General features: G+C 39.5%; 2 protein-coding genes across 3 annotated transcripts; both read right to left on the bottom strand.

Annotated features, from left to right (window-relative positions):
* Nucleotides 1-425: 425 nt before the first annotated feature.
* dgkaa (diacylglycerol kinase, alpha a) lies at nt 426-17,609 on the bottom strand. The gene is made up of 24 exons (XM_038721972.1): nt 17,448-17,609; nt 10,105-10,208; nt 9,679-9,755; nt 8,425-8,554; nt 8,152-8,226; nt 8,015-8,064; nt 7,765-7,839; nt 7,337-7,453; nt 6,062-6,179; nt 5,834-5,922; nt 5,633-5,752; nt 5,320-5,418; nt 4,999-5,079; nt 4,811-4,884; nt 4,656-4,730; nt 4,410-4,495; nt 4,218-4,307; nt 3,894-4,054; nt 3,739-3,803; nt 3,269-3,359; nt 2,957-3,143; nt 1,830-1,947; nt 1,541-1,601; nt 426-1,377 (listed from the first exon to the last, which is right to left on the bottom strand). The coding sequence occupies exons 2-24, from the start codon at nt 10,178-10,180 to the stop codon at nt 1,297-1,299; spliced, it is 2,196 nt and encodes a 731-aa protein (XP_038577900.1). The 5' UTR covers nt 10,181-10,208; nt 17,448-17,609; the 3' UTR covers nt 426-1,296.
* Nucleotides 17,610-19,334: 1,725 nt separating this feature from the next.
* Nucleotides 19,335-23,841, bottom strand: rnf41 (ring finger protein 41). Of its 2 annotated transcripts, none has more exons than XM_038721970.1 (7): nt 23,710-23,841; nt 22,725-22,830; nt 22,506-22,621; nt 22,148-22,419; nt 21,782-21,917; nt 20,963-21,066; nt 19,335-20,856 (listed from the first exon to the last, which is right to left on the bottom strand). In XM_038721970.1, exons 3-7 carry the CDS (start codon nt 22,593-22,595, stop codon nt 20,502-20,504), a joined length of 957 nt encoding a protein of 318 aa, XP_038577898.1. In that variant the 5' UTR covers nt 22,596-22,621; nt 22,725-22,830; nt 23,710-23,841; the 3' UTR covers nt 19,335-20,501. The 2 variants fall into 2 exon arrangements, with proteins under 2 accessions (XP_038577898.1, XP_038577899.1); XM_038721971.1 differs by having other exon boundaries at nt 22,734-22,830.
* Between the last annotated feature and the right edge of the window lie 2,869 nt (nt 23,842-26,710).

The following is a 26,710-nucleotide window of genomic DNA, read 5'->3' as shown; positions in this document are numbered from 1 at the left end:
ACAGTTGTTTAAATTACTCTGACCAGCAGCTGTTGGCAAATTTTCCAAACATACAGTTTGCGGTCTAGTCTGTAATCCTGATTTGTCCAACAGCATCTGAAGGCAACATTTGTTGCTAGCAGACCAACCTCTCACTAAAAGTTAGGGGTAATATTACTCAGAACAAACTACTATTTGTTCTAAGCTCATATCCTCTTTTTGGCAACAAAGAGATTACGTTGTACAATTACAAGTTAAGTCTGAAATAAGCAGAGACAACAATTATTTTGAGTCAGTGGACCAGCTCATGTTGCAGCCATCTGTGGCCACAGACTAAATAGTGGAGGACGCCCCCTTGTGGTAGAAAAATAATGTACCAGATATTGAATGAAGCATTAGTTCAACAGGCAAGTTTATCTAAAAGTTAAACAAACAAGTATATCAGACACTTTGGTCCAGATGGTTTATTAAAATCTTTACACTGGCATAGGCATATTACATTAACATCTTTCACATGAAATGATATAATTGATAAAGCAATTAAATAAGAATTACATATGTTTAAACCGACCTGAACCAAATTAGAAGTGAACATATCACAGCGTTCTACGCTAAATAAGTACAGCAAAAGGCTTTCTGTCCTCACATACACACACACACACACACACACACACACACACACACACACACACACACACACAGGAACAGCAGAGTGGGCTGACCGCTGCAGTGGATCAACGAGCAACCCTTTAGGCAATGATTGTCCTATTACTGTTCCCCAAAACACTTTCAAGTATCTTCTGAAATGTAAGAAATAAAAAGTTTAATTACATCTACAATCTGAAATGTAATCTCATCTATCCTTCGTTTTTGGTTCCAACTTGACAAGAACATGTATCATACAGCATCTTTACAACCACACACAAAAAAAACAGCAATACTACATGGTTTATGTCCAACAAGCATGCCTATGAACACTCTGTATGTACTCTACCTAAGCCATAACCATAGAGAACAGATTTTAAAGGCACATGAAGCTGAATTGTCTTCTTTTAGTATGATATTCCCTTTACATTAACCTTACTTTAAGTTCCTTTCGGAGCAGCACTTCCACTTACTGTGAAGCATTACAACAGATGCAGCAAGAGTGATGAGTATTGATAAAAACATAAATCAATAAATTTGGTCAAAATCATTTTGTCATTATGAAAACATATCTCTCCTTCTTGTATTCATACAGTGCTATGCTTCGGTTATGTGTTACAGACATGCATAAGTGTCAGTTCTCTATATACAATAAACTAGTAGAAGTCCGTTTTATTTGTAGTTGAAAAAACCAGATGATTTGGCCTGTGGAGCCATCAACATATTGGCTTGATTCTTGTGTGTGATGTAAATCTGAAAAGGAAATAAATAAAATGCAAAATGTCCAGTAAATTACAATATAAACAAAACATGAGCAAAGAATCTACTCATTTAATTGATGGCAGGAACAGTTGCTTTACATACATTGAATTTATGGTCTGCCCTAAAGAACAAACTGTGTCTGTGTGGTATTTACCGTGCAGGGAGGCTGCATCCACGGCTCTCCATCTATCTGCATTGGTAATGCTTTCTTCGTCCTGCGGGTAAAGTAGAGGGGGATCAAAAGTGCATCAGTAAACAAAATCGATGACCCTAATGTGCAATTAACATACCAAAAGGAAAGCCAACATACGTAATTATGGTTATGTAAACGATCAGTTAAGTATCATCCTCAGGTGGTGATCACACTCAACAACAAGCCATTCTCAAGACTTTGAGACCAAAGCTTTGACAAGTCTGAACATGTCTGTGTGGCAGTTTCTCACTTGATGGTGATCTGTGATGTTTTAGCGAGCCTCACAGCGCTCTTGAGGCCCGTGTATATCTGACCCATCTCCATGGCTCCTTCAAGGCCGACCACCTCTAACCGCCGGTCACTGAGATCTGACAACAACACATGGACATACTGAATATCCAGTGCACATAGGGGGAACATCGTTTGAGACAGTCTGAGACAAATATCAGTCCTTATATTTATTCTGCATCAGGTACAGATACAACATGATTTTGTTATTTTAATAACAAAATCATGTTGTACACAAACTGGATTACATACAAAAATTACTGGATACATTTATGCTGACTCTAAAACTACATCTGTCATAAATCAAAGAAAATCTGCTGAACATTTTTAATGGATGACATGACTATGGTGGATCACTTAGATGTCTCACTTGTGTGTGAACGTTTTTTCCAGCAGCATCAAGCAGCTCGTTTCAATACAAAAAGCTCAAATAAATGTTTAAGAAGTTGCCTTATAAATGTGAAAGGTCTCAGTTGTGTTTACAACTTGTTTCTGCTGCCCTCAAGTGGCCAGGAGCATCAGTTATTGCAGGTTTAAATACCAGGACATACACAATCATATCAAACCAGTTTCATTCAATGCATTTACTAATTTGTGCAGATTAATTTCTTAAAGCTTCATTAATTGATATTTTTGGCCACTTGGGATCAGCTGATCAAGCAGAAAACACAACATCAGACATATAAAGTTGTTCAGTCAAACGTTTTAGCAAAGAGTTGCCTATTTACAGACCCAGCAGACACAGAGCAACATTATCATTTATTTTGGGTCCTGTTTGTGACGAATGTTCACTCTTCTTTTAAGGTCTGTGATGGTCCTCGTCAGGTAGTGTACAAGTGTGTTTATCAGGGCCTCTCTGCTAAAAAGAATGAGCTGAAAGAAGTTGAAGAAGACTGAGGGAAACTGCAGAGTTCTGGGTTCATCCCTACAAGCGACCCCTTTGTAATTACACAAAATAACTTGATCTATTGTTAATATGAAAAATATTGATCGTGGCAGCTTTAAATCAGATTTCATATGATCTCATATGCATCCCAGTCTAACATCACCATTCAGTCAAGATGAGGTCAAAGACAAAATAATAAATACCTTGGGAGGTTAATTTCAGGATTTCTGGGTCAATGATGACCTTAGGCTCTTCCTGACTCGTCAGTCCCTTAGTGTCCCCTTTTTTGGTCTCACCCCATAAGTTGGAGCCCCCATGCATGCTGGGAATGTTAAGGACAGCAACCCCTTCTAAAGACAGGCCACTAAGATCCAGCGGAGTACCAGAGCACTAAAGAAGAAACACCAGCAGGCCACAGAGACAATGTAAAGTGTGAGAACAGGTTTTTTTTTCACGCTACAGAAACAGTTCAAAGACAAAATACAAAATGCATGCTTGCAATACTGCGTTCTCACCTCGATTGTAAGGCTTTCGTTCAGTTTCTTGCAGGAAGCAGAGATGGTTTCTGAAGTGGCAAATTCGAAATACCACAGCTTGTTCTTCATTCTGCAGTCACAAAAAGAGTGTTTTTTTTCAGTTTTAAGTGATATTTCATTTTCACAGAACAGTCTGCTTTTAGCCCGCACAGCTCTTCAGAAGGAGGAGTCAAGATGCACCACTTGCTGCCACAGACATCTGCTGTTACCACCTGCATTCAGTTTTTTTTCAGCTTCAGAAAATCAGTTCCTGTAAACATAAATTAAAACTGAACAGAAACAGAAAATTGGAACAGCATTCCCCAGGTCTGTTTTGTGGTAGTACAATACAAGTATGATTTTAAAACTGTGTTGTATGTTATTACTAAGAGTGGGGTATTTGCTGTTTGTTTGCTGTTCCCAAAGAAGAGCTCTAGAGACTAGAGAATATGTTCAACAAAAGAGTTTACCTGCTGTTGAATTTCTGGGGATGTTTCTCCCTCATTGTGTGAAACCGGTGGGCAATGGAAGCATCCTGTTAACACAATACAACACAGACGTTATGTAAACACAAAAGTGATAAATACACACTTCCTCAAATGTGATATATTTCTAACAAACTCACAACGCCAATAGAGAAGTAGTTGTTGATGATTTCATATGGCACTGGGTCACCCTTCTCCTGATTCTCATCTGTGATGACCTGCACACTCCAGCGGTCCATCAGCACCTGAGAGCTCCCCTCGATGTCTTTAAGAATACGACTCAGGTCCTCACCGTCGTATCCTTCAAAAAGGCAACAAACGCGATCATGTGCACAAATGTAGAGAGAACTTCTCTTTTACTGAAGAACATTCAAAACAAACACATACAGCAACAGAGCATATGCAGCAAACCGATTCATTATTTCCACAATAAGGAAACGCTACAATTGTCATTAATGTCTCACCTCCTCCCCATCGGAGACATCGTGCAAGGTCATTTCCTGTGCCCAGAGGAAGCACAGCGACAGGTGGCCGTACCAGCAGATTGGCTTTGTCTGATTGCATGAAAAGGAAATGCGTCACAATGATTTTCACGAGAAGCTCATGGTGTGAAAGCTAATGTGTGCCTTTTATAGTGCTTAATCCGACAATCTCACCTATTGCATCTAGAATCCAGCCAACTGTGCCATCTCCCCCGCACACCAAGATCCTGTAGTCCTGCAAATTTCTGAAGAAACTCAGTCTGAAAGAAAGATGATGGGAATTGAAAGAGCAGAGCATGGTACAGAGCTTAAAGAAGTATGTGGGGAAATGTGGTCTAAGATGATCTAATATTTATGCCTGCGTATTGTAAAATAAAATCTATTTCCATTTGACCATAATCTGTTGTAACAATTACTCACCCTGGTCCAGGTCCACCATTAGAAAGGTTGTATACCTGCCGTGGATTCAGTAAATACTGAAATTTATGCAGGACTCTGAAATACATAAAACCAGGCTAAACAAAGTGCATGTATGAGATATCTATTTCTTTATGAGCTTTCTTTTTTAGACTCACTTTTCTCCCTGCTTGCCACCGCTTTTAGGGTTGACAAACACTAGAAGAGGATGGGTGTTTGGCACAGCGCTGATCTGTTGAATGATAAACAAATTATAGTTATGAAACAAAAATATTTAACCTACTCAGATGTCAGATATTGCAGATATTCAGCATTGATAAAAAGCCTTAATTGGGGAGAATAATACCTGAAGCACTTGTCCATCAGGAGTGGTATTGAGCTCGCTGTCATCGGCTGAGCAGCCATTCTTTACATTGTTTGGTCTCTCCTTTAGGGACCAAAACAAAGGCATAGAGTGAATAAACATGAGAAAATGTAACAGCCTTTTTGTGCCTTTTGAGGACAAAGAAAAATCTGTACACACTGTACCTGTCAAAATGCCACACAGGTGAGAAGGGTTTACAACAAGAAGAAACAGCCCACGGCTGATGTTATTTTCTGCGTTGGTGTGACAGGCACTGTTTGTACTCTACATGTGCGCGAGATGTGCCAGCAGGCAATTCTGTACCTTTATAACAGGATATATTGCCCATGGAGGCAGAATATGGTCTCTGAGCAGCCCACAGGTACACTCTGTTGGCTCTTGGGCTGCACATTCATCATGACGCTATAAAAAACACAAAAACAGTCACTCGTTACATAAACTCCATAAACAGCACAAAGGTGACGATAGCTGACAGGATCCAAATTTATCTTTTTAAAAGATTAGGACTTTATTTACTGCTTATAGTGGAAAATTCTTGACATTGTCTCCTCATTACTCATAAACTATGTAAAATCATATCCCTAAAAATTAGTCACACACTAAAATGCCTCCTCACCATCGTGTGGCACCACACACAGTGTTTTCCCGTTAAGCCTTGGTAGCTCTTGATCTTCTTCTGGCATTTATCACACTTCCTAGAGTCACAGTTCCCATTCACCCAGTCATGTGCTGGAACCTGAAAAGCATTCAGACAGGATAATGTCTAATTTAGACTGTGAGTGTCACTGCAATTGTTGTCATGGAGACGGTGGCATACCCCTGTTTCTTTCTTTGACTTCACATACGTCCTGGTGCAGGGGGCCGGGTTCCTGTTGGCACAGCGCCCGTGGACTGTGTATTTGCAGCCTGCACAACAGGACACATAACCCAGCTGTCATATGATGTTTACATTAATATAAATTAGTCTTATCTAAAAAGGATCCTGCAATTCAGTTTCAGTGATGAATATCACTACAGCCCTCTTCTGGTGAGTTCAGGTACTCACAGGTGCAGCACAGTCCCTGCTTCCGCAGACCCAGCAGCATGCTCTGGCACACGTTGCAATAAACAGGCTTGTTGAAATGTTTCATCCTCCAAAGATGCTGCCCGTCCTTCTGGGTCATCTGGTTGTTCAAGGAGCAATCATAGAAGATGGCAATGCAACGAAAAAGAGAAAAACATCATGGTTTATGATCTTTGTTACTGTGCAAACTTATTCGCATTTTGAACAGAAAATGTTTGTAACAAAGAAAGCTTATATTCTTTGTTTCCTTTGTTAAATTTCGGATCAAACTACACAAACTCTTTCATAAACACACTGTGGGCGAGGGATGCATTTCACAGTTGTTTTTGACACCCACTCATGACTAACCTTGCCTTTGTGAGATTGCTGATTATGTAGTGGCTCTACATGCCATGACATACAGTGTAGCACCATGGATATTCAAGTCAACACTGACTATAATCTCAAATTCTCAATACAAGATTATAAGGTTGCTTTCAATCCGTTACAGACGGCCATCGCTCTTATCCAGATTACACTCTGAAGTGCTTTTATTCGACATGATGCATCAGCCTATCACTTGCTGCATGAGGCATTGCGGACAACCCGCGAAGCAGCACAGAGCAACTGTGAGGGGGCTGAATTCATGCACCACAGGCTTCAAATGTCCATTGGTGGCCAGAAATAGCCTGAGGGGAAGTCCCTGGCATTGTTGTAGAGGCTAAACCCAATGACAGAGACCATCTCATGGTTTTATACGGCCACAGTGATCGGGCAGACATGCAAGTCTAACAGTAAGTGGCTTTTATAACCCTGGAAACACATTAAACTTAAACAACACCCATAACACAAAGCTGATCTGTCCTTGATTTAAGACAACTATTTTTTATGTATACACCCAAAAATTTAATTATTAATTTCTTCAGTCAAGTATAGTGCATCAGCCTTAAGATTGCTATTTTATGCAAGCCCTTTGTTTATGTGCCCCAGATTGTGCAGAGTAAATGGAAAACACTAAAGCACTGTGATTGTGCAGAGCTTGCATGGGAGGAGATCACATTACCACACCCTGTAACACTGAGTCGGCAAAAAAGGCCCTTATAGATGGAGATGAGGCGAAGGACAGAGGAGGGGCTAGTAAGGCAAGGGTTTCACAAGACCACTAAAAGCAGGTTTTACCACTTTGTGAGACAACTGCTGTAAAAATGAAATACATATGAGGTAGGCTTTTGGTGGCCAACAGTTAATGAAAAGAGAAACATGCTGCTTTTAAAGTACCTTCAGACCCAACAAGACCAGCAAGGGAATGTTGTTCATCCCTCCCTCCACCCACTCCTCCAGAGACACTGTGCCGCTGCTGTCAGCATCAATTGCTGTCATCATATCCTTCAGCACCTGATGGAATGACATTTGATTGTTATTATGCTATCAGCACACACATTTTTATTTCTTAAAAAAGGCCATATGTTTTCTGAACTACATACACATATACATGGGAACTTGTTGATTCAACAGGTGCAGAGAAGCTTATCATTTTACCAACCCTAGCAAATGAGTAACAAGTACTGCCATATACTGTACGTAATGATGTAAAAGATCTTGTGCAAACAAATGTGTCTATCTATACGTTCATTCACTATAATATCACGGCTGAAAGTATAGTATATACTGGCTTTCATTTGTTTGCGGGACATTCTGGGACTTACCGGCCTCAGTTCTGACACATCCCATCCGAGGTATTCTGCAGCATGCATCATCTGAGCGATAATCCTATCCACTTCCTGTTTAAAAAGTAATGTTTTAGTAGAGTGTTTGGTATGACACAGTACTTTCAATAAATTAAAAGTACTGTGTCATAAAGATGGTATTCAACCTTGATTAAAATCTGTAGGACCCACAACTAAGCCAGAATATTTAATTTAGTCTCAAACCTAAAAGATTTTCTTAACAACTTACAGAGCTGTCGAGGACTCCGTTGCCATCTCTGTCATAGAGCTTGAAAGCAACTAAAGAGAAAGGGGAAAAGAAAGTGGAAGTGCTGAACCAAGTCATCACTCAATTTAATTTGGGCATAAAAGAAACAAAGGACTCACACTCCAGCTTGTCCCTGGGCTGGCCGTCCTCAAGCAGAGAGAAGTAACATGAAACATCCTTCAGAAAGACCTCCTCTACAGGAAAGATGGGGAAGAGAGAAAGAGAGATGGCTGTATATACTGCGGTTACCATATCTACACAATACAGTACCAAACAGGCATGTGGTGATAAATGAATGCATGCCAAATAGGCCATGTTGTAAATTAATAAGGGAATGCTGCAAAGTAGAGTGGAGACAGTGAGTTGTGTTAATACATGGTGTATATTCTCACTGGCACTGTCTTCCTGGGTGGGTTCAGAGTTTTGGAAGGAGCGGAAGAGTCGCTGGCAGAGATCCACAGGGAAGTCCTCCACTTCTAAATAAGTCTTCAGGAACAGACGAAAGCCTTCTTCATTGATACACTGGCAAAAAAATTAATGGGAGAGCCATATTAACTGTCTGTGTGTATGTGGTAGATCTTAACTTCTGCATTATTCAAATTCATCTCTACTGAAAATAAGGGAAGAAGACTTTAGCATCGTTGCCACTGTAAAAGCTTTCATGTAAGTGCATCCAGTGTGGGATGAAAGGTTTTCAAAAGCCCAAGATGTTTCTCAGAAACATTTAATCCATAATTTTTAGGTAAAGATATGACCTATAGTTGCAGGGTTTTTATGTGACAATGACATCAAACTAAAACTAAGCTCCTGATTCAAGATTTCATCCCATCTGTCTGGCCTAGTATCTGTCTTTTTCACATGATAATATGCTGCTGGGCTAACAAGCATTAGTCCCTCGATAATGGTGAACCACAAACCCATTTCTTGTTGACAGTATTCCATTTCCCTGGTTGATACCCTGCAGAGCCGCCCCAGTAATAAATAATGTCACCGCAAGGCAGCCAGATCACACAAAGAAAAGAAAAGGATAAAGGCAAACGAGAATGAGGCAGTGGAAACTGCATCATTATTCTGCACACTCCAACATTTACAAATAACTCTGTTCTGTGTATTTTAAAAACTATTACCTAATACTTTATAGCAGTATTTTTGTTTTATCCCAATAAAAACAACATTTCCTTCTAATTAAATTGTATGTAGCCAAATTATCCATCAGAAAAGACATTTGGCATTTGCTTCCTGCACAAATTAGTTGGCAGTCAGCCACTGATGTACAGTATTGGAAATGTCTTTTTTTCCAACACATTTCAGCTTACACTGCATGAGGGCAGCCAGCACACTATTGAGCAAGACCTTGCTGCGTGGCCAAAACCAAGGAGGTAATTTACATTTGCAAACTCGCTTGAATGCCCTGAAGATATTTCTCACGGACAGCTTAGTCAACATGATCGATAGGTTTGAATCTAATTAATCAGCATAGGAGAATAGGAGAATTAATAACTGCCCACTATACATCAATCATTTCTTACAAAACTGCTCCTCTGAGAGCTATTATTCAGTTCAATAAAGTCTTGAAGCTGACATCACTGTGAGTTTTGGAGTGAAGTGTGCCTAATGGTGAACAGCAGGACACTCTGTCCCCTTACCTCTCCATGCCTGTGCCGGGCCAGTCTGCCATCTGCATCAAATTCCCTCAGCACATCTTTCACCTTCAAGCTGCAATCTGGAAGCAAAGACACACAGGTCACACAGGGATACACATGTACATCTGTGCGAGGAGGGTAGCTCTCAAACAGGGGATTTTTCATATATAACTCTATTGAATGTAACTATTATCAATCAACATCTCTGAAATATCATGTACACATCCGATTACACAATTTATCTGGAAAAAAGACAAAAGATGTGCATGCTTTATTTGATAAAAAACAGAATGTGGCCAACTTCTACCTCCTAGACATGAGAAACCATGAGCAAGTGAGTGTAAATGAGTGTGTGTGTGGGTGGAAGTGGAAGTGGAGGGGGGGTGTAAAAGCGCTGAGAAAGCTGCCTGCCTGTTTGTCTGTACTCACATTCAATGTACTGCTGTAGCTGGATAAAGTCGACAGGGCTCAGTTCCTTCACCTCTGGGTTTGTGGGGGTGGACATGGTGCCTGCTTCTGCACTAACTGCCTGCCTGTGCACAAGCGAGAGAAACAGTGAGATATAGACGGAGAGAATAGAGAAGGTGGGTGCACAGTAGCCTGCCTCTTTGTAAACATAAAAGCATGACTGCAAGCAAAAGATAGCATCTCGTACTGTAAAAAATCCATGATTGTAGACAGGGAGATTTACACTCAACATCCAAAGTTATAGTGAAGCAGAAACAAGTTAAGTTATTGTATGATGCTCTGAAGTGCAGTTTTGATGCCAAACATGAACAATTTTGTGTACTCATGTCTATATACTGCATTTATTCTATATCTCTCAGAAAAATGTGACTAGCCACTCAAACTGGGCCAAAAGTCTGGTAGAAATTATGTCAGGCTAAAGGTACCCATGGTACTTCGACTCTAGGGATTCTCTGAACCCAATATCTCTTTCCATATACTCACTGGCCCATATTTGATTTTTAAATTCCATATATATATATATATATATTGGCAATGTTAGATTAAGTTTAGCACAAACGAGCACAACGAAGGTTTGAAATGCTAACATACACAAAATCTTGTGGAGAGGTCAAAAAAAACAAGGGGCAACCCCGGCAAGCAAAAGGAAGAGACTTAAATGTCAAACATGGCTGAAAGTGAGTATGAAATTTGAATCTGACACAGAAAACAAGGTTTTAAGCATGTCGTTCTGAGGTTGAAAGCATGAAGTCTAGATGAACATTTGGTGAATCAGAAGCAAACATGCTGTTAAAGCAACATGGAAGGGGATTCCTGAATGATGGGAAAATAAACTCACAAATGTGAAGTCCATTAATCATTGAAGAAAGAGGAGAACTTAGTTAATGGAAGGGAGAAAGCTGACATCCTGTTAAACATTGATGTTGCAGATGCATGTCATTAAAATGTTGCTATAAGAAATATAGGGATGGATCAATACAGAATTTATAGAATGCCTAATGCAGTTGATAATAAATATGAAAAGCATTAGCCAAGAGATCTTTCCCGGCAGGTCTGTCACAATAAGCATTGATGCATTCCTTTCTTGCTAAAAAGAGCATTTAAGAGCAAGGCCATGTAATATTCTTGTGTAACTGACCGGTTTACTGATTTAATGACTCTTCTCTACTAGTTACACCTCTGCCTTTTACACTATATTTTACTATTCACCATTATCCTGTAACCATCACTTGTTAATAGTTGCAAATAACAGAATACTTTGCAATCCATGTTGTAGAGTTCAATATTTTTTGAAAGCATTCATCTTGAAATGTGTCTGAGTTGTCTAATCTATCACAGCAAACTGCATTAGGGTTTGTCTAATTTACATTACCATTAGGAGGTAATGCAGTGGAGACTATCCATCTAAACTTCACCTGCAGTACCATGCACAGATAATGGACCTTTGAAAACAATATATACAATCTTTTGACAGTGCTGTTGAGAGTGCACAAGTCAAGAAAGTTTAAATAGTCTGCTAATTAATTTAAATACTGAACAGAAACTAATGGCAACGGAAGGCTGGAACGCAAAGTAGGAAGTCAGCTTCAGGATGATGCATTTTACAGCATGCTTTGGAAAATGGTCGGTAGTAATGGTGTGTACTAAAGGAGCTAAAACAAACTAAATAAAGCACAGTAATGGTCCTTTAAGAGCAGCTTGTTGGCTTAAAACTAGGTATCCATTAGTAATTCCGGTATTTCCCCACATAACAATGGGGTTGCTATGAAAGGTATTACATGGGGAAATTGTTTTAAATAGAATAAGATAAATATACTGAACCTGGTGTAACAGTTTTGAAGAGTTAAATAAACACACATAGGCTACTGAAAAATTATATCATGTCTGATACTGAGACAATCAGGCTGACGAACAGGGTCTCACTGTAAATGCGGTGTTCACATTGTTGTCCACAGGTGCTATCACACATTAAAGTGCAACCAGTCCAGGTATCACTGACAGCTGCACGCACTGAACAGAAAATCAGAGTAGTTGACATTATCTGAAATAACATCCACTCTTTACGTGTGATTTAGATCCATTTGCTGTCTTTAGACTCTGAAAGGTCCACGCTGTCCCCACTTAATTCTCTCAAAAGGTCAGCAGCTTTGCCTAGCAGTTCTGTTTATGCAGCCAACCAGGTGGGCCAAGTCTGTATCGACAGCAAAGTAACACATGAAGGAATCATGAAAAGCCATCCGCTACTGTAAAAATATTCTCCTGACTGTCTTATGTGTAAACTCAAAATAGTCTCCTGATGTTTGATCGCACATAAAGCACACAGCTTATTTTAGACTGTTGGTTTTCCTTTCCTGTTTTTATGCTTTTCAGTAGAGCATGATGTCACGAACAGCATCATGTCTATTTTGTCTCCTTACCAGCTGAGTATCATCATCATTATTGTCTGGTTTAACGCAATCTCAAGCCTATCTCAGTAATCTGATTCCTCACTTCCTGATTAGATAATGATTTGCATGCATGATACAGAGTGGGAATCAGGAGCAGTCAGAAAACTGAGCACAGGAAGAGGCATTCCTTACACTTAGAGGAGAAAACATGAATAGTGTAATACATACCGAGCCAGTTGCCTCCACTCTCATACTGTACATGGAATAGACTTTAAAAAAAACAATGGCACCACCTAAATGAGCCAGTTTAAATATTTCAGGAGGTTTAAGGAATGTCTGAGGCTTGTCAAGACTTATTACAGACCATGTGACTTCTGGGCTGGCTCTCAATAAGGTTACATTGCTGGGCTAAAGTTAAATGGTAGATTCTTTACGAGGGAAATGTTTATGTTGCTTTATAGAAACATTTAAGTGGTAGAGAATCTGTTGTGTAGACATGAGAAAGATTTAAATACGTCATATAGCCATCATTTGGTGTGATTTATTTTGGTTCGCTCTACTGACAGTCTGAATTATAATTCTTTTTGAACAAAATGTCGCTCCATGTACTCAGTACAGAATAAATGGTGCAGCACATGTTCTGCCACAGCCTCTGCTATGCGGAGCCACTAGTGCTTCTTCAAATAGCTGTAAAGAACAATTTAAATGTTAAAGTGGTTCTTCAAGTAGTAACAGCTTATGAAAGCAACATCTACTCCCCCATAAACCTCTGTTACGAGCCTGATACTCGCCTTTACTTCTGACCACTCAACTGAAAAACACCAAAGCAAATGCTTTGTAAACATTCATACAGTGAAATAATTGGAGACAGCGGGCAGTTTAGTTGCCATTTTCCCTCACGCGTGCCATACGTTTAATTATGAACCCTTAATGTCTCGTTGTAAAACTGTCAACAACCGTAAAGCACTCTCTTTACATGAATCATTTCAAGGTACACTTGGGGATGACCTTTTTCCATGTAGGCTAATGTTTGTGCAAGCTGTCATGACGCCCACGCCTAGCGTCAAGGAAATCTGCTGTTTTGAAACACTTGCAGGGTGCAAGCCATTGACTCCGTCATTCTGTGGTTGGAAAACACTGCGTAGGTTCCTAGTACAGAGAGAGAAGTCTCATCTAATGTTGAGTATTTGCTTTCCTCCTGAAACTACAACAATTGAAGTGTGTGAGCATATTGCACCAGGTTAACAGAAGAGGGAGGACTGACATGCTTGGTTGCTATGGAAAGTGTTTCCCTTCATCAGCTGCTCACTGTCAGTGCACTGCCATGGGTGACTAGTAGGTAGGAGGGAGGCAGTCAGCTCAGGAAAGGGGGAGCCCGGTCAGTAGCTGTGAGTCTTCCCCCTGCAGCTCCACTTCCTCCCACACCATGAGCATAGTTTGGCCTTCACCAGAGGCCACGCTCTCTGCATTCTACATGCAGATGCTACTGTGACTCATTGCATGAACGGGGAATACGCCTTTCCTAAAAATGGACTGTTTGCTCAAGGGGTCATAGACAGGACAAGCCTGAAGATATCACCTTTAAACTAAAAGAGCGTAAGCCAGTCATTTAAACAAGTTAGATAGGGTCCAAAGTTCCTATCCAGAATCACTGAGATGTAAGGTGACAGCTTTCCCACAAGGACTTTAAATAAGATAAGATAAACAAATACCAATGTTTATTACACCTCTATGCCAGAAAAGACCAACCCAATGTATCATCTAGGATACAATGCTGAATAACATAGCTATCACTGGCGATATCTGATCTGAGGGCAGAATGATAGACCGTGTCCATGGGTCCAAGAGTGGAAGGAGCAGCATTTCTCTTAGTTACTTAGCAAAATCCAACTACCTCAACAATCCTCTTTCTACTGATCATAGGGAAGCTGGTTCTGTTTCTGTACTGTTGACGCAGTTTCTCATCAAGATGTCAAGATATTTATATTCAGTAACTCTCTCAATGTTGTTTACATTCACAGTGGATTTATGCATACTATTATAATCAATATCTCTGGTAAGCAGCATAAATTTTGTTTTATTTGCGCTAAGTACCAGTTCAAGATTAATAAGAGCATCTTGTAGAGTTCTCAATTGCTAGTTGTACAGAATCAACAATACAGTGTCCTCAACATAAAGATGGACTTTACAGCCAGTCAGTGAAGAGACAATATCATTCATATAAATGGTGAATAGGACAGGGTCTAAAATTGAGACTTTTGTAACTTACAAGAACTCAGATACTCCATAACTTCACACACTGAAGTCTCTCAAACAAATAATTCTGGAACGAATCACAAGCTTTATCAACGGCAATATTTCATAAATTTTGTATGAGCAAAGGATAGTCAACTATATCAAATGCTTTTAAAAGATCTATTAAATGGGCAGCACAATGTTTCTTATTGTCTAAAGTGGATACCATATTATCTGTAACTAATGTAATAACTGAAATAATGCTATGATTAGCTGTAAGCTGCCAGACTTCATACAGAGTGACTTGAAAGAAACACCTTGAGTTGGTTAACCAAAGATTCCAGGACTACAAACCAGGGTTACAAACAAGCAGTAATATTTCCCCTAATTAGCTTCACTTTTTCACATATTTGTATTCCTAGAGCTACAGCTCATAACTACTACTCCCCCTGGTTGTTTTACATCTTCACTTTCGTTGAGTATAGTACATTTCGCTGTACTATGTACTGGCATGTGTTGTTGACTCTACTGAAAGCACAAAGACTTAGATTTAGCTGATTTTAAAATATGTATTTATGTTACGCATGCTAAGGTCTGGCTGACATAACATTTATCAATTTAATATAACTGAAATTATGCAAAAACAAGGGTCAAAATGAATGGCATGATCACGGCTGAGCATGCTCTATTAAAAAGGGGCTTCCCTGTTGTCTACAACATTGTTTGAAGAATTGAGAGGTATGCAAACCACAGCAGAAACACTAGAGAACTTGAACACAGTAAACATGGATTATAAATCAGCCAAAAATGCTAAAGAAAAACCCCCACAAGACATTCACCACAGCATGAATCACAGATTTCTTGGAAAATGTAGGCGGGATTTGCTCATTCTCTAGCTTCAAAGTGAGGACTGCCCATCACTCTGAGTTCAGACACGAATGTGACTTATATAATAGCTTCTTTTGTGGAGGCTGCCTTGTAGAAAACCCTGCTGCCATCAGGAAAGAAAAACCTCAGACCTGCCCAGACTTGTGCATGCTGTCTTACAACAACCACATTGCTTTTAAGTGTTGGCACGTATCAGGGAGTCTCCCTGCTTCGTCCACAGCTGAAAATGAAACATTAAATGTCACATTTTCAAATGATTCCATCTGAAATGCAAGCATGTAGTAGTCTCCACTATCATGTCAGTAATTAATGCATCCAAGGTCTTCAGAACAAACTAAACTATATCTGATACCGTGTGATTTATTTTTTCTAAATGTGAATGGATCAGCCTAACTGGGAAAGAATAAGAGATGTTGTAAGTTATAGCATTTGAGACTAAATCACATCTATGACATGATAATAACGTACTGGGGTTAAAGTTATAGTAATTATTACAGGATTCAGGCAAACACTGGTATCATGAAGGAAGTGAAGACTAAATGAAACAACTACTGTTTTTAAAGAAGTGAAACAGTCTTTAAACAAAAGGCCTTCAGGCCATTTCTCTCTCTCTAAGTTATAACTATACGTCATATAGAAACAGCTAACATTTATAAACTAAACCACAGATCAGAAAGTGGGAGCAATTCTAGTTTATTTAAAGCCTCTAGCCTCTGATGTAAACGTCAACAATGGCACAATTGACCTGGCTACAGTATTGATTGTCTGTGCCTGAAAACTCTCTTGCAGCTAGAAACAGTTGAATACCTGCTCGTAATGAACACACAGCTCGACCAGGAAAGTGTAACCTAGAAAGAAACTGAGGTCAGGCAAAGAAACACAGACCTGGCAAAGTATCCTTTCTTGGATGTTTTGTTTTACCAGTTAGCACGGGAGCTGAAAGTCACATTCTTCATTTGCAGTCAAATGACAGTGAAAGGGGAGCTTTGAATAAACAATGACGACACAGCAGTGACAGAGCCCACCAATGCCCACCATCATCTACTTCACTAAGGGGGGGCTTTTGCTATCCTAACAACTAACAAAAACACAGAGAAACCCCTCTGTGGTGTTTTAGATCTATTTGAGGTTTCACTCTCCTTGCTGGTATAGCACCATATCCTGCAAAAAACAGATGGGGTTCACTCAGGTAAGACAAGAAGCAACATAAACAAAAACACTGTAAACCTGTTTGCTCAGTGTACTAGGGACATATCAAGTTGTTGAGTTTGTTGTCAAGTTTAATTAAAACATATAGAGGAGGTTGAGTCATGACACCCTAAATACTGCAAACACCACTAAATCCTCACCAGTCTCCACTCTGAAAGATGAATTGCTCAGTTCTGTAAATAGACTGCGAGAAGCCCACCCTCGCAGTTAATTTAAGCAGGCTGACATGAACAATTATGACACACTGCAAAGGGAAGTAAAATTCTGCATTTTTATGAGATTAGAAAGGAAAGCAGCGGGGCTGTGTATTACAATACCCTGCCACTGCCCTGCTGTTGCTCGGTTACGAAGAGACGACTATCTGTTAAGCTCTCTCTAAAAATATGACATGCACAGACCTGTAGTTCGTCAATTACCAGATGCACCTCCCTGGGATTTCACATGACATTCATAAGCGCAAAAACAACAAAGCTAAAATGATCGCCTGGTATTTGACTGTCGTTTATTTGCAGCTAAAAGGCGTTTGGAGCTGCACTGAAACTTCAATCAGACCGCAGTCCGGACCTCTTACTGTGAGTCATTTACCTTTACTGTCCACTCCGCTGTTAGTCTTTATTGAAATCTTCGTGGTGCAGCTCAGCAGCGGTGAGAAATCCTGCGTTGAGCTGCGAAGCAAAGTGGCTGTTAACTTTCAACGGAGGTTGCGAGTTAGCGGAGTGGAAGCAGCGAACTAATGCAGAGCAGAGGGTGAGCGGATCCCTCCTGACACAAGCACCGCCTTGCTGCTCTGCGCCGTTTCTGCTAACCAATACACACCCGGTACACCACACCAGATCCATCTGCAAAGTTGTAAAGTATGGCTCATTTAAATTCTGCAGCTGTAACCTGCAACAGTGCAATTATCATTCGGCTCTCTTAAAAGACATCAGTGCAGTACGTTACTATAGGTGGCATTTTTCTGAGCAATATTCCTTTGACTGCCAAACATTAACATTAGGCTATTTATATTGAGTCTTAAAGTGTATTTGGTTAAAGTAGTAACTTAACTGAAATGTATGCTATATGAGTAAAAAAATAACTTTGTTTCTTGTATTATCTATGTTCTATAGGCTAAACAAGGCTATAGGCTATTATAATATAATAACATGCCACAACTTAATAAAATATGAATGTTATAGTAAAATATAGGCCTATTGAAAAATAAACAATTAAATTACACCACCACCACACAGAACCTTACAAATTAGATTATTATTAATCTAACTCGTTTGAGCCAAAATTAAACAATAATGACATTTTGTCAATAAGACAAAATGTTCTTGAAGTTTAGCAATAGTTGTAGAACCAGTTGGTCAGACTTGTCAGAGGACACTTTTTCCATATCTGTACGTATCTGGCGTAGACATATTTTTCAGTTTACAGCTTCCATAATAACAGACACATAAAATATACATTGATAGCCTAATATATGAAGGAGTGGTTGCCCAGTTAACTATGTAAACCGGTAAAATATTATTATGATTGAAGTTGTGAGGCATATTGCTCATTGATTTAGAAGGTGATTAATCTGTGGAACTGTTTGTCAGCCAATCAGAAGTATTTTAACTATCTTATCTTGCAGCACTAACAGGGAGTGGAGGAATGTAACAAAGGAGTTTTAAAATAAGTTCCACCTTGACAAGAGTAAAATGGTAATTACACATTAAAGCATCAACATATATATATATACACACACACACACATATATATATATATGTGTGTGTGTGTGTGTGTGTGTGTGTATATGTCCTCCACCACTGCATACAAGCCTCAAGTATTTGTGCTGTACATTTTATGATACTTTTTGTAAGAAACAGATCTACAGATCTGAATACTTCCACCACCACTGCACACAGGCTCTTTCTCTCTTTTAAGTATTTGAGCTTTATATAAATGTGTATGTAACATATTGTTTAGTATGGGGACTGCTTTAAGCCTTATAGAAACCAACCACATCACACAACATTGTGTAGACAATAACAAAGCCACAGTATTTGGTAAAGCACATGATTTCACATTCCTCTGACCACAATGGTGAGGGATTAGACTCCACAATGAGGACAAGGTTGGCAAGAGAGGATAACAGACATGGAAAACATGTGGGTGTCTGAGTTAGACAGGGGAAAAGGCAAGTGAGTCAGGTCACAGCAGTCAGACCTCACTTTGAGTTTTATGGTTAAACTTTCCTGTTCATTTTCTTAACCTGAACAAACAGCAATTCACATCCCACATCTCCTCACTGCCTAAAAGCACCAATAATTTCCTCTACACTGATGTTTTTACATAATGTCTTTAGCCAATGTGACGTTAAATAATGTACACCTCTGCGGGTCTCTGATGACATAGTGTGGTAAAACAAGGAACTGCATTTTTTTTCTAATTAAGATGCTATAAAATCTTGCTATCCCAATGAGAAAATACATTATTTTGGGATGAAGTTGTAAATTTTTTTATTACTTTCTTGTCAGACACAAAACAAATAAAAACATTAACAGGGAAAATAATAAAGGGCACAATCCAAACTTATCTGTTTACTGCACTTATGTGGGCTTTTATACGGGACAGCTGAAGTCTTGTTTGTTTTACTACAGCAATAAGTGACTAATGGTGAAGCTTTTTGCCTCTCAAAAACCATGAGTGGCGTTACAAATATTTTTACAATCTCAAAGCTATGGTTTTGCGTGACATGTCAGTGAAGAGATGTTTGCTAACTGTGAAGAATGGGAAAATCAATGTCTATATTTCAATCATCAGAAAAGACATTGATTTTAGAAGAATATCAAGTGAACCATTATGATTTGTCAAATAAAACTCATACATAGTTGAATCCCAAATGTTAAACTTCAAATTTAACACATCACCAGGAGCCAACATTCAGACTAGATACATACAACTCAGGCAACAAAGATCAAAAAATCAATTTTCTTCCTGCAATGAACTTCAAATGCACCGAAAAAGGCAGATTTCCATACATCAAACAGTAACATCTTCAAGCATGTTTGTGTAAAGGCAACACAATAAATAAAATAAATGGCACAGAAGGTTTAGACAATCTAAACTGAGAAGCACAATGTCTTATGAAATATTCACAGGAAACTAAATACTAAAGCAAGCACGCGAAAAATCTCCGTCCCTGCAGACAATAACACAGGCTGACAAAACAGAACTGAAATAAACAAAAATCACAATATAATTACAGTGAGAAGAATAAGAGAATGACATTTATAATTCAATATAGTATTTGTATTTACAAGCATTTATACAACAGAGGACATTAAACGGGGGTTCAAGCTTATTACTATTAGGACATGGAGCAGAACAATCAGATCATATAATGCACCAAATATAAACCTTGTAAACATCACATCTCACCTTTTATCTCAGATATCAGTCAGATTAAGTTTTTATTTGACAGGTTCATTATTATATGTGTCCTTATTTTAAGGCATAGGTATCAAGCTTAGGAGTGAGCCTATTTTAAGGTTTTATTTTAAATAAGCCAGATTTACTCACCCTAGTGAGAAAAAACCTACTCATTACAGCAAACCCCCAAGCAAAACATCCCCACTTGTCTCTGGATCAGCTCCTCTAGCTGTACAGTTATAAGATCTCCTCCACTCCGTGCGCAAAGATCATGACCAGGCCGGGCTCCAGAATCATATCCTCCCCCATATGCTGATTCTCACAGGCCATCACCACTACTGCCTGCTTGCCAGGGATACGCTTGGCAACGTAGTTCTCATAGTAGCGCCTGTTCATCTGCCGTGTCTCAAGCGTGGCCAGTCCCTGCGGCCAGTTACGCTCGTGGGCGTTCTCGATCAGGTCGTTCACAATTGAGAGCGGACAGCCGCTGTCGATGAGGGAGCGTTTAATGACCGCCTGTAGTACAGCGTCAGGAGTGGAGATCATACCACCCCAGCGTGTCACTCTGGCAGGCTGCATTGAGTTCACCCACCTGAGAAAAGATACAGTGAAACACACAAGAAAATTAGGGACTGAGCAGCAGCTCCCTGACAAAGTAAATATTAGAATACCAAGCAGGAGGGTGACACTTCACTTACTCCAAGATCTCATTGTACTCGATGCTCTCCTCAAGGTTTTGCAGGTTAGGGTTAGCACTGCGGATCGCTCTCATGTAGGCTTTTAGCAGCTGAATGTCCCGTTTCTGGAAATTAAATGAGTCCTCCTCAGTGACAGATTTCACAAAATCTAGGATTTTTGACCATTACTGATCCTCAATTATTTAAGCTTAGTCATATTCTGATCAAACTATTAATAATATATATTGTAACAGCAGTGTCTTACAGGTTTAAGTGATAATTCTAAATCATCTTCTTCTCCTTCTTTATATAACTGTTTCATGTCCAAACGACCACACACAACATTAGATTTCAAACACTTGATTGTGTTCAACTAAGGTGCTACAAATATAAAAAATAAAAATACCCAACGGAGTGAACTTAAGTTTAACTTTAACTACGTTTTATCAATACCACTCTTAAAAATATGTTCATCACTAAATCAATAAAGTACACAATGCCAAACAGAAACAGGACATACACAAATCTAACAATCAATACAGAGACATGCATCCAAACCATCCTGGACCACAAACATTCCACAAAACAATAATTATAATCTGTAGCCAAATGTTTTGAGCACTTTAGAACCCAGATCCCAAAAAGAATTTTAGAAACTGAATTTGAGTAAATTATAATAACAACTTAATAAAATACTATGTCAATATAAAGTGGTTGTTCTGGAAAAGAAATGCTCTTGACCATTTCTAAACCTGTTCCACCAACATTTGTAAACAATATTTTTGAGGTGGCTCAAAGTATTTTAGGCTAATATATCAACAAGCAGGCAAATGTTCTTACTTGTTCACCCAACTGGTGTTTATGCTCTGCCACATTTTTCTCCAGCTCTGAAATCTTTGTCTGTTGCTGCTGGACGACGCTGCGCAAGTGTTTGATGCAGTTATGGTTGGGTACCTCATCTTTGGGCATCTCAAGCCTGCAAGTGTGGGTGAGGTAGAATAACAGAATAGAAAATAGGGTATTTAATACCCTACCATAGAGAGAACAGCTCATTCATTTTTGCAAAACCATACATGTTTAATGTTTTGCACATTTTGATTTTAATTGTGATTATTATATTTATTGTTGTGTTTGCTACACCTGTCACTTGATAATTGTGAAGCTCAGACTGCCGTGTAAATTTTCTGTCAAATGGATGCCACTCACCCACATCCCTCTTCACAGTTGACAGGCCTTTTGGGGTTGTGCTCACAGTCCTTGAGGTGTGACTGAAGCTGGTCCAGCCGTAGTGTGGCTGTACAGCCAAAACCTGCATTGTCACAGCAAATCTGAAGTTTGGACAGCATGTTGCGCATGATGCGGGGCACAGGCCGAAGGTGAGCTAGCGTTACTACCGTGCGATCAACTGGACAGATCTGTTGCTGGGCAAACCACTGTGTAATACAGGCATTGCAGAAGGCATGCTCACAGTGTGGAGCCTGAAATGAAAATGAGTCCAAAACATGAAACATTTGAAAAATGCAGATACAATTAAGAGTGGGTAATCTTTCAGACATGAACTTGCCTGCACTGGTTCTTCGAGCACTCCACTACATATAGGGCACAGCAGGTCTTCATCCACCTCCCCTTGGAACCTCATAACGTCGTACCCCATGATACATTACTGGGACCCACAACCTCCTGAGCAACACACAACCAAGCAAATTAGGTTTTCAGACAACTTTACTGCATTAATATATGACTGTAGATATTTCACATGTGAATACAAATAATTTGAGCCTACCACACTCACAAGAGGCCTCAAATGCTTCCATTCAGCTCTTGATGTCTTGCTGATATGTCACATCTGGCAAAAATAATCTGTCTGGCGAAAGAGACACAGACACTCCCTGCAAAAAAATATGACATTTTCACACTTGATGTTCTTAGGTTTTTAGTTTTTTTTAAAAGACTATTCGGTAGCTGATTGTTAGATCAAGCTGAGACACCCTATGTTACATAGCCCCACATGATAAATACAGTATCAATGCAACTTATCCACAGACATATTTAAATAGCCGAGGGATAAGTGATTTTGAAGACGACATAATCAGACACTAAACTATAGTGTTGACTAGGATGACTTTATAAAAAGTGAAAAAACAAACAAATGTAAGTGTATTGTAATGTAAATATTGCTATCTGATAAAAAAATTTGTTCGTATTAAGCCATGCATATCGTCCTAAAGCGACGTCCTTGACACGTAACGTAGTGTGGTTTTCTAACGTTATCCTCGACCTGTGAAACTGCACCAGCCGAGCTCTGAGGAGAGCATCCCGTTATCCCAACTGACTGGTGTCTGACCTAATTTTAGTGAAAGCAGTACGTACCGGTCTGGAGGCGATTTACAGATCCTTTCCTCCCATCGCACTTAGCATGCCCTGCAAGCAAGCTAACCCACCATGCTAACGTTAGATACGCGTATCATGTTATTTCGCAGTTAACATTACCACTCAAACACAATGTCTTTGGCTTTATGGCGAGCCAAACTGGTGTCCAAATCCTTCAGTTTATATGTCAGTATAGCTTTCTGGTCATGGGTTTAATGTTGCTAACGCCTGCTAACTGTACAGACCTGGTAGCGCGTACGGTACCGTTGGTTTCCTCTGAATATTAGCCATCAAGCTAACGTGAACCAGATATACCTATCTGGCTAACTGCACCGACAAATGGCTGTTTACAATCAGCCACGTTAGAGGAAAACATTATAACTGACTGATATACTTACTTGAAAATGTAGTAAAACAGACCCTAATCACGATGTTTATGTGTTTTCAGACGTCCTACTGTAACTAGCAGCTCGCTAGCCACGTCCTGTGCTACATCCTACACTTCTGTTACGTCGACACGCAGGCGTGTAGGGACGTCATGACGTACAACAGGAGTTTTTGATTCGTCCGTTAAACCAATCACTACACATAGAGGTGCTAAAACATGTTTCCTATTTAAAAGACCATACAATTAACAAATTCTCTAAAACTGATAATAATAATCAGTGAAATGTCACTTTCTTGTGTTCATGACAGAAAATTTATATTGAAGATAAAAGATAAGATTATTTAATTGTTAACTGATACATCTTATGTTGCACTTAAGAATTACTGATACGTGAAATGAGATGTGGAATTAATTTAGATATTTCTCAATATGTAAACTGTGCATTAATTTAATAATTTAATTTATTCCAATACATCAGATTTGGCCTGCCACAGCAATCATATAATTGCCTCTCTCTCAGCCTTGCATTGTTGCAATGCTCTGTATGTGACAGACGGTAAAAGGGAAGGACATGAATAGCAGCTAGCATGCAAAGTGTGTGAGAATATTGCTTAACAGTAGGAGGAGCACATTGAAACCATGAGTCATCACTCACTGCCTCCAACACTGCCAGAAACCAACATCTACACACTGTATGAGCGCTCTTAACCATGTGGTGCGTTCAAACAAAAATCTAGCCCCAGGCAGTGGTAATCTTAATACTGTTGAGGCACAACTGGTTACAGCAATATACAGTGGGTACGGAAAGTATTCAGACCCCTTTAAATTTTTCACTCTTTGTTTCATTGCAGCCTTTTTCCAAAAATCAAAAAAGTTCATTTTATTTCTCAGTAATGTACACTCAGCACCCCAGAAAAAAAACAGAAATGTAGAAATTTTTGCAAATTTATTAAAAAAGAAAAACTGAAATATCACATGGTCATAAGTATTCAGACCCTTTGCCGTGACACTCATATTTAACTCAGGTGCTGTCTATTTCTTCTGATCATCCTTGAGATGGTTCTACACCTTCATTTGAGTCCAGTTGTGTTTGATTATACTGATTGGACTTGATTAGGAAAGCCACACACCTGTCTATATAAGACCTTACAGCTCACAGTGCATGTCAGAGCAAATGAGAATCATGAGGTCAAAGGAACTGCCTGAAGAGCTCAGAGACAGAATTGTGGCAAGGCACAGATCTGGCCAAGGTTACAAAAAATTTCTGCTGCAGTTAAGGTTCCTAAGAGCACAGTGGCCTCCATAATCCTCAAATGGAAGACGTTTGGGACGACCAGAACCCTTCCTAGAGCTGGCCGTCCGGCCAAACTGAGCTATCGGGGGAGAAGAGCCTTGGTGAGAGAGGTAAAGAAGAACCCAAAGGTCACTGTGGCTGAGCTCCAGAGATGCAGTCGGGAGATGGGAGAAAGTTGTAGTAAGTCAACCATCACTGCAGCAATCCACCAGTCGGGGCTTTATGGCAGAGTGGCCCGACGGAAGCCTCTCCTCCGTGCAAGACACATGAAAGCCCGCATGGAGTTTGCTAAAAAACACCTGAAGGACTCCAAGATGGTGATAAATAAGATCCTCTGGTCTGATGTGACCAAGATAGAACTTTTTGGCCTTAATTCTAAGCGGTATGTGTGGAGAAAACCAGGCACTGCTCATCACCTGTCCAATACAGTCTCAACAGTGAAGCACGGTGGTGGCAGCATCATGCTGTGGGGTGTTTTTCAGCTGCAGGGACAGGACGACTGGTTGCAATCGAGGGAAAGATGAATGCGGCCAAGTACAGGGATATCCTGGACGAAAACCTTTTCCAGAGTGCTCTGGACCTCAGACTGGGCCGAAGGTTTACCTTCCAACAAGACAATGACCCTAAGCACACCGTTAAAATAACGAAGGAGTGGCTTCACAACAACTCCGTGGCTGTTCTTGAATGGCCCAGCCAGAGCCCTGACTTAAACCCAATTGAGCATCTCTGGAGAGACCTGAAAATGGCTGTCCACCAACGTTTACCATCCAACCTGACAGAACTGGAGAGGATCTGCAAGGAGGAATGGCAGAGGATACCCAAATCCAGATGTGAAAAACTTGTTGCATCTTTCCCAAAACGACTCATGGCTGTATTAGATCAAAAGGGTGCTTCTACTAAATACTGAGCAAAGGGTCTGAATACTTGACCATGTGATATTTCAGTTTTTCTTTTTTAATAAATTTGCAAAAATTTCTACATTTCTGTTTTTTTTCTGTCAAGATGGGGTGCTGAGTGTACATTACTGAGAAATAAAATGAACTTTTTTGATTTTTGGAAAAAGGCTGCAATGAAACAAAGTGAAAAATTTAAAGGGGTCTGAATACTTTCCGTACCCACTGTATACATTGCTTGCTTAACTCATTCTTTGTGTTGTTATCTGTTGCCTCAGTAATTCAATTTGTATTTTTGTAATGCTAAATGGGCTTCACACTCATTTGGTGTTGTATAAAAGTACTCATTCATTCCACAACATAATTATTTTCAGGTCTATTTGAGTGATTCCATATTTTGCCTGGAGTGAAATATTAAAAAGGTACAGTCGTGTACTCAAAGATGTCGTGTGTTTTGGATAAGTATGTTGATAAATGCTTGCTGAACCCGCTCATTAAAACATGTTATTCTCTGAAACATGTTCTGTAGCACTACTAAATGAGGTGCTGCAACAAACACTTTTCTTTTGATAAATCCATTTCAGTTTTTTTTTTTTTGCTTCATCAGTTTCTTATCTGTCAAGATAAACAAGGTCAAACTAGAAGTATATTGGATATTTTCACATTGAAATGTAAGATTTTATTAAAACTTTTCTTTTTTAGATGAGGATGTAGGCATTTTATTTTCTACTGTATTCAGCTTCATAAAGCTAGCCATTCCGGGAACTCAACTTAACTAATTTGGGATAAAACATGAATATGAGAGCTGTGACCTAAAACACTGA

Source organism: Micropterus salmoides, unplaced genomic scaffold (assembly GCF_014851395.1).
Source record: "Micropterus salmoides isolate LMB-PRFRI ecotype aquatic unplaced genomic scaffold, ASM1485139v1 Ms_hic_scaffold_16, whole genome shotgun sequence".
Taxonomy (NCBI): Eukaryota; Metazoa; Chordata; class Actinopteri; order Centrarchiformes; family Centrarchidae; genus Micropterus; species Micropterus salmoides.
This window is presented reverse-complemented; position numbering and strand designations above follow the sequence as displayed.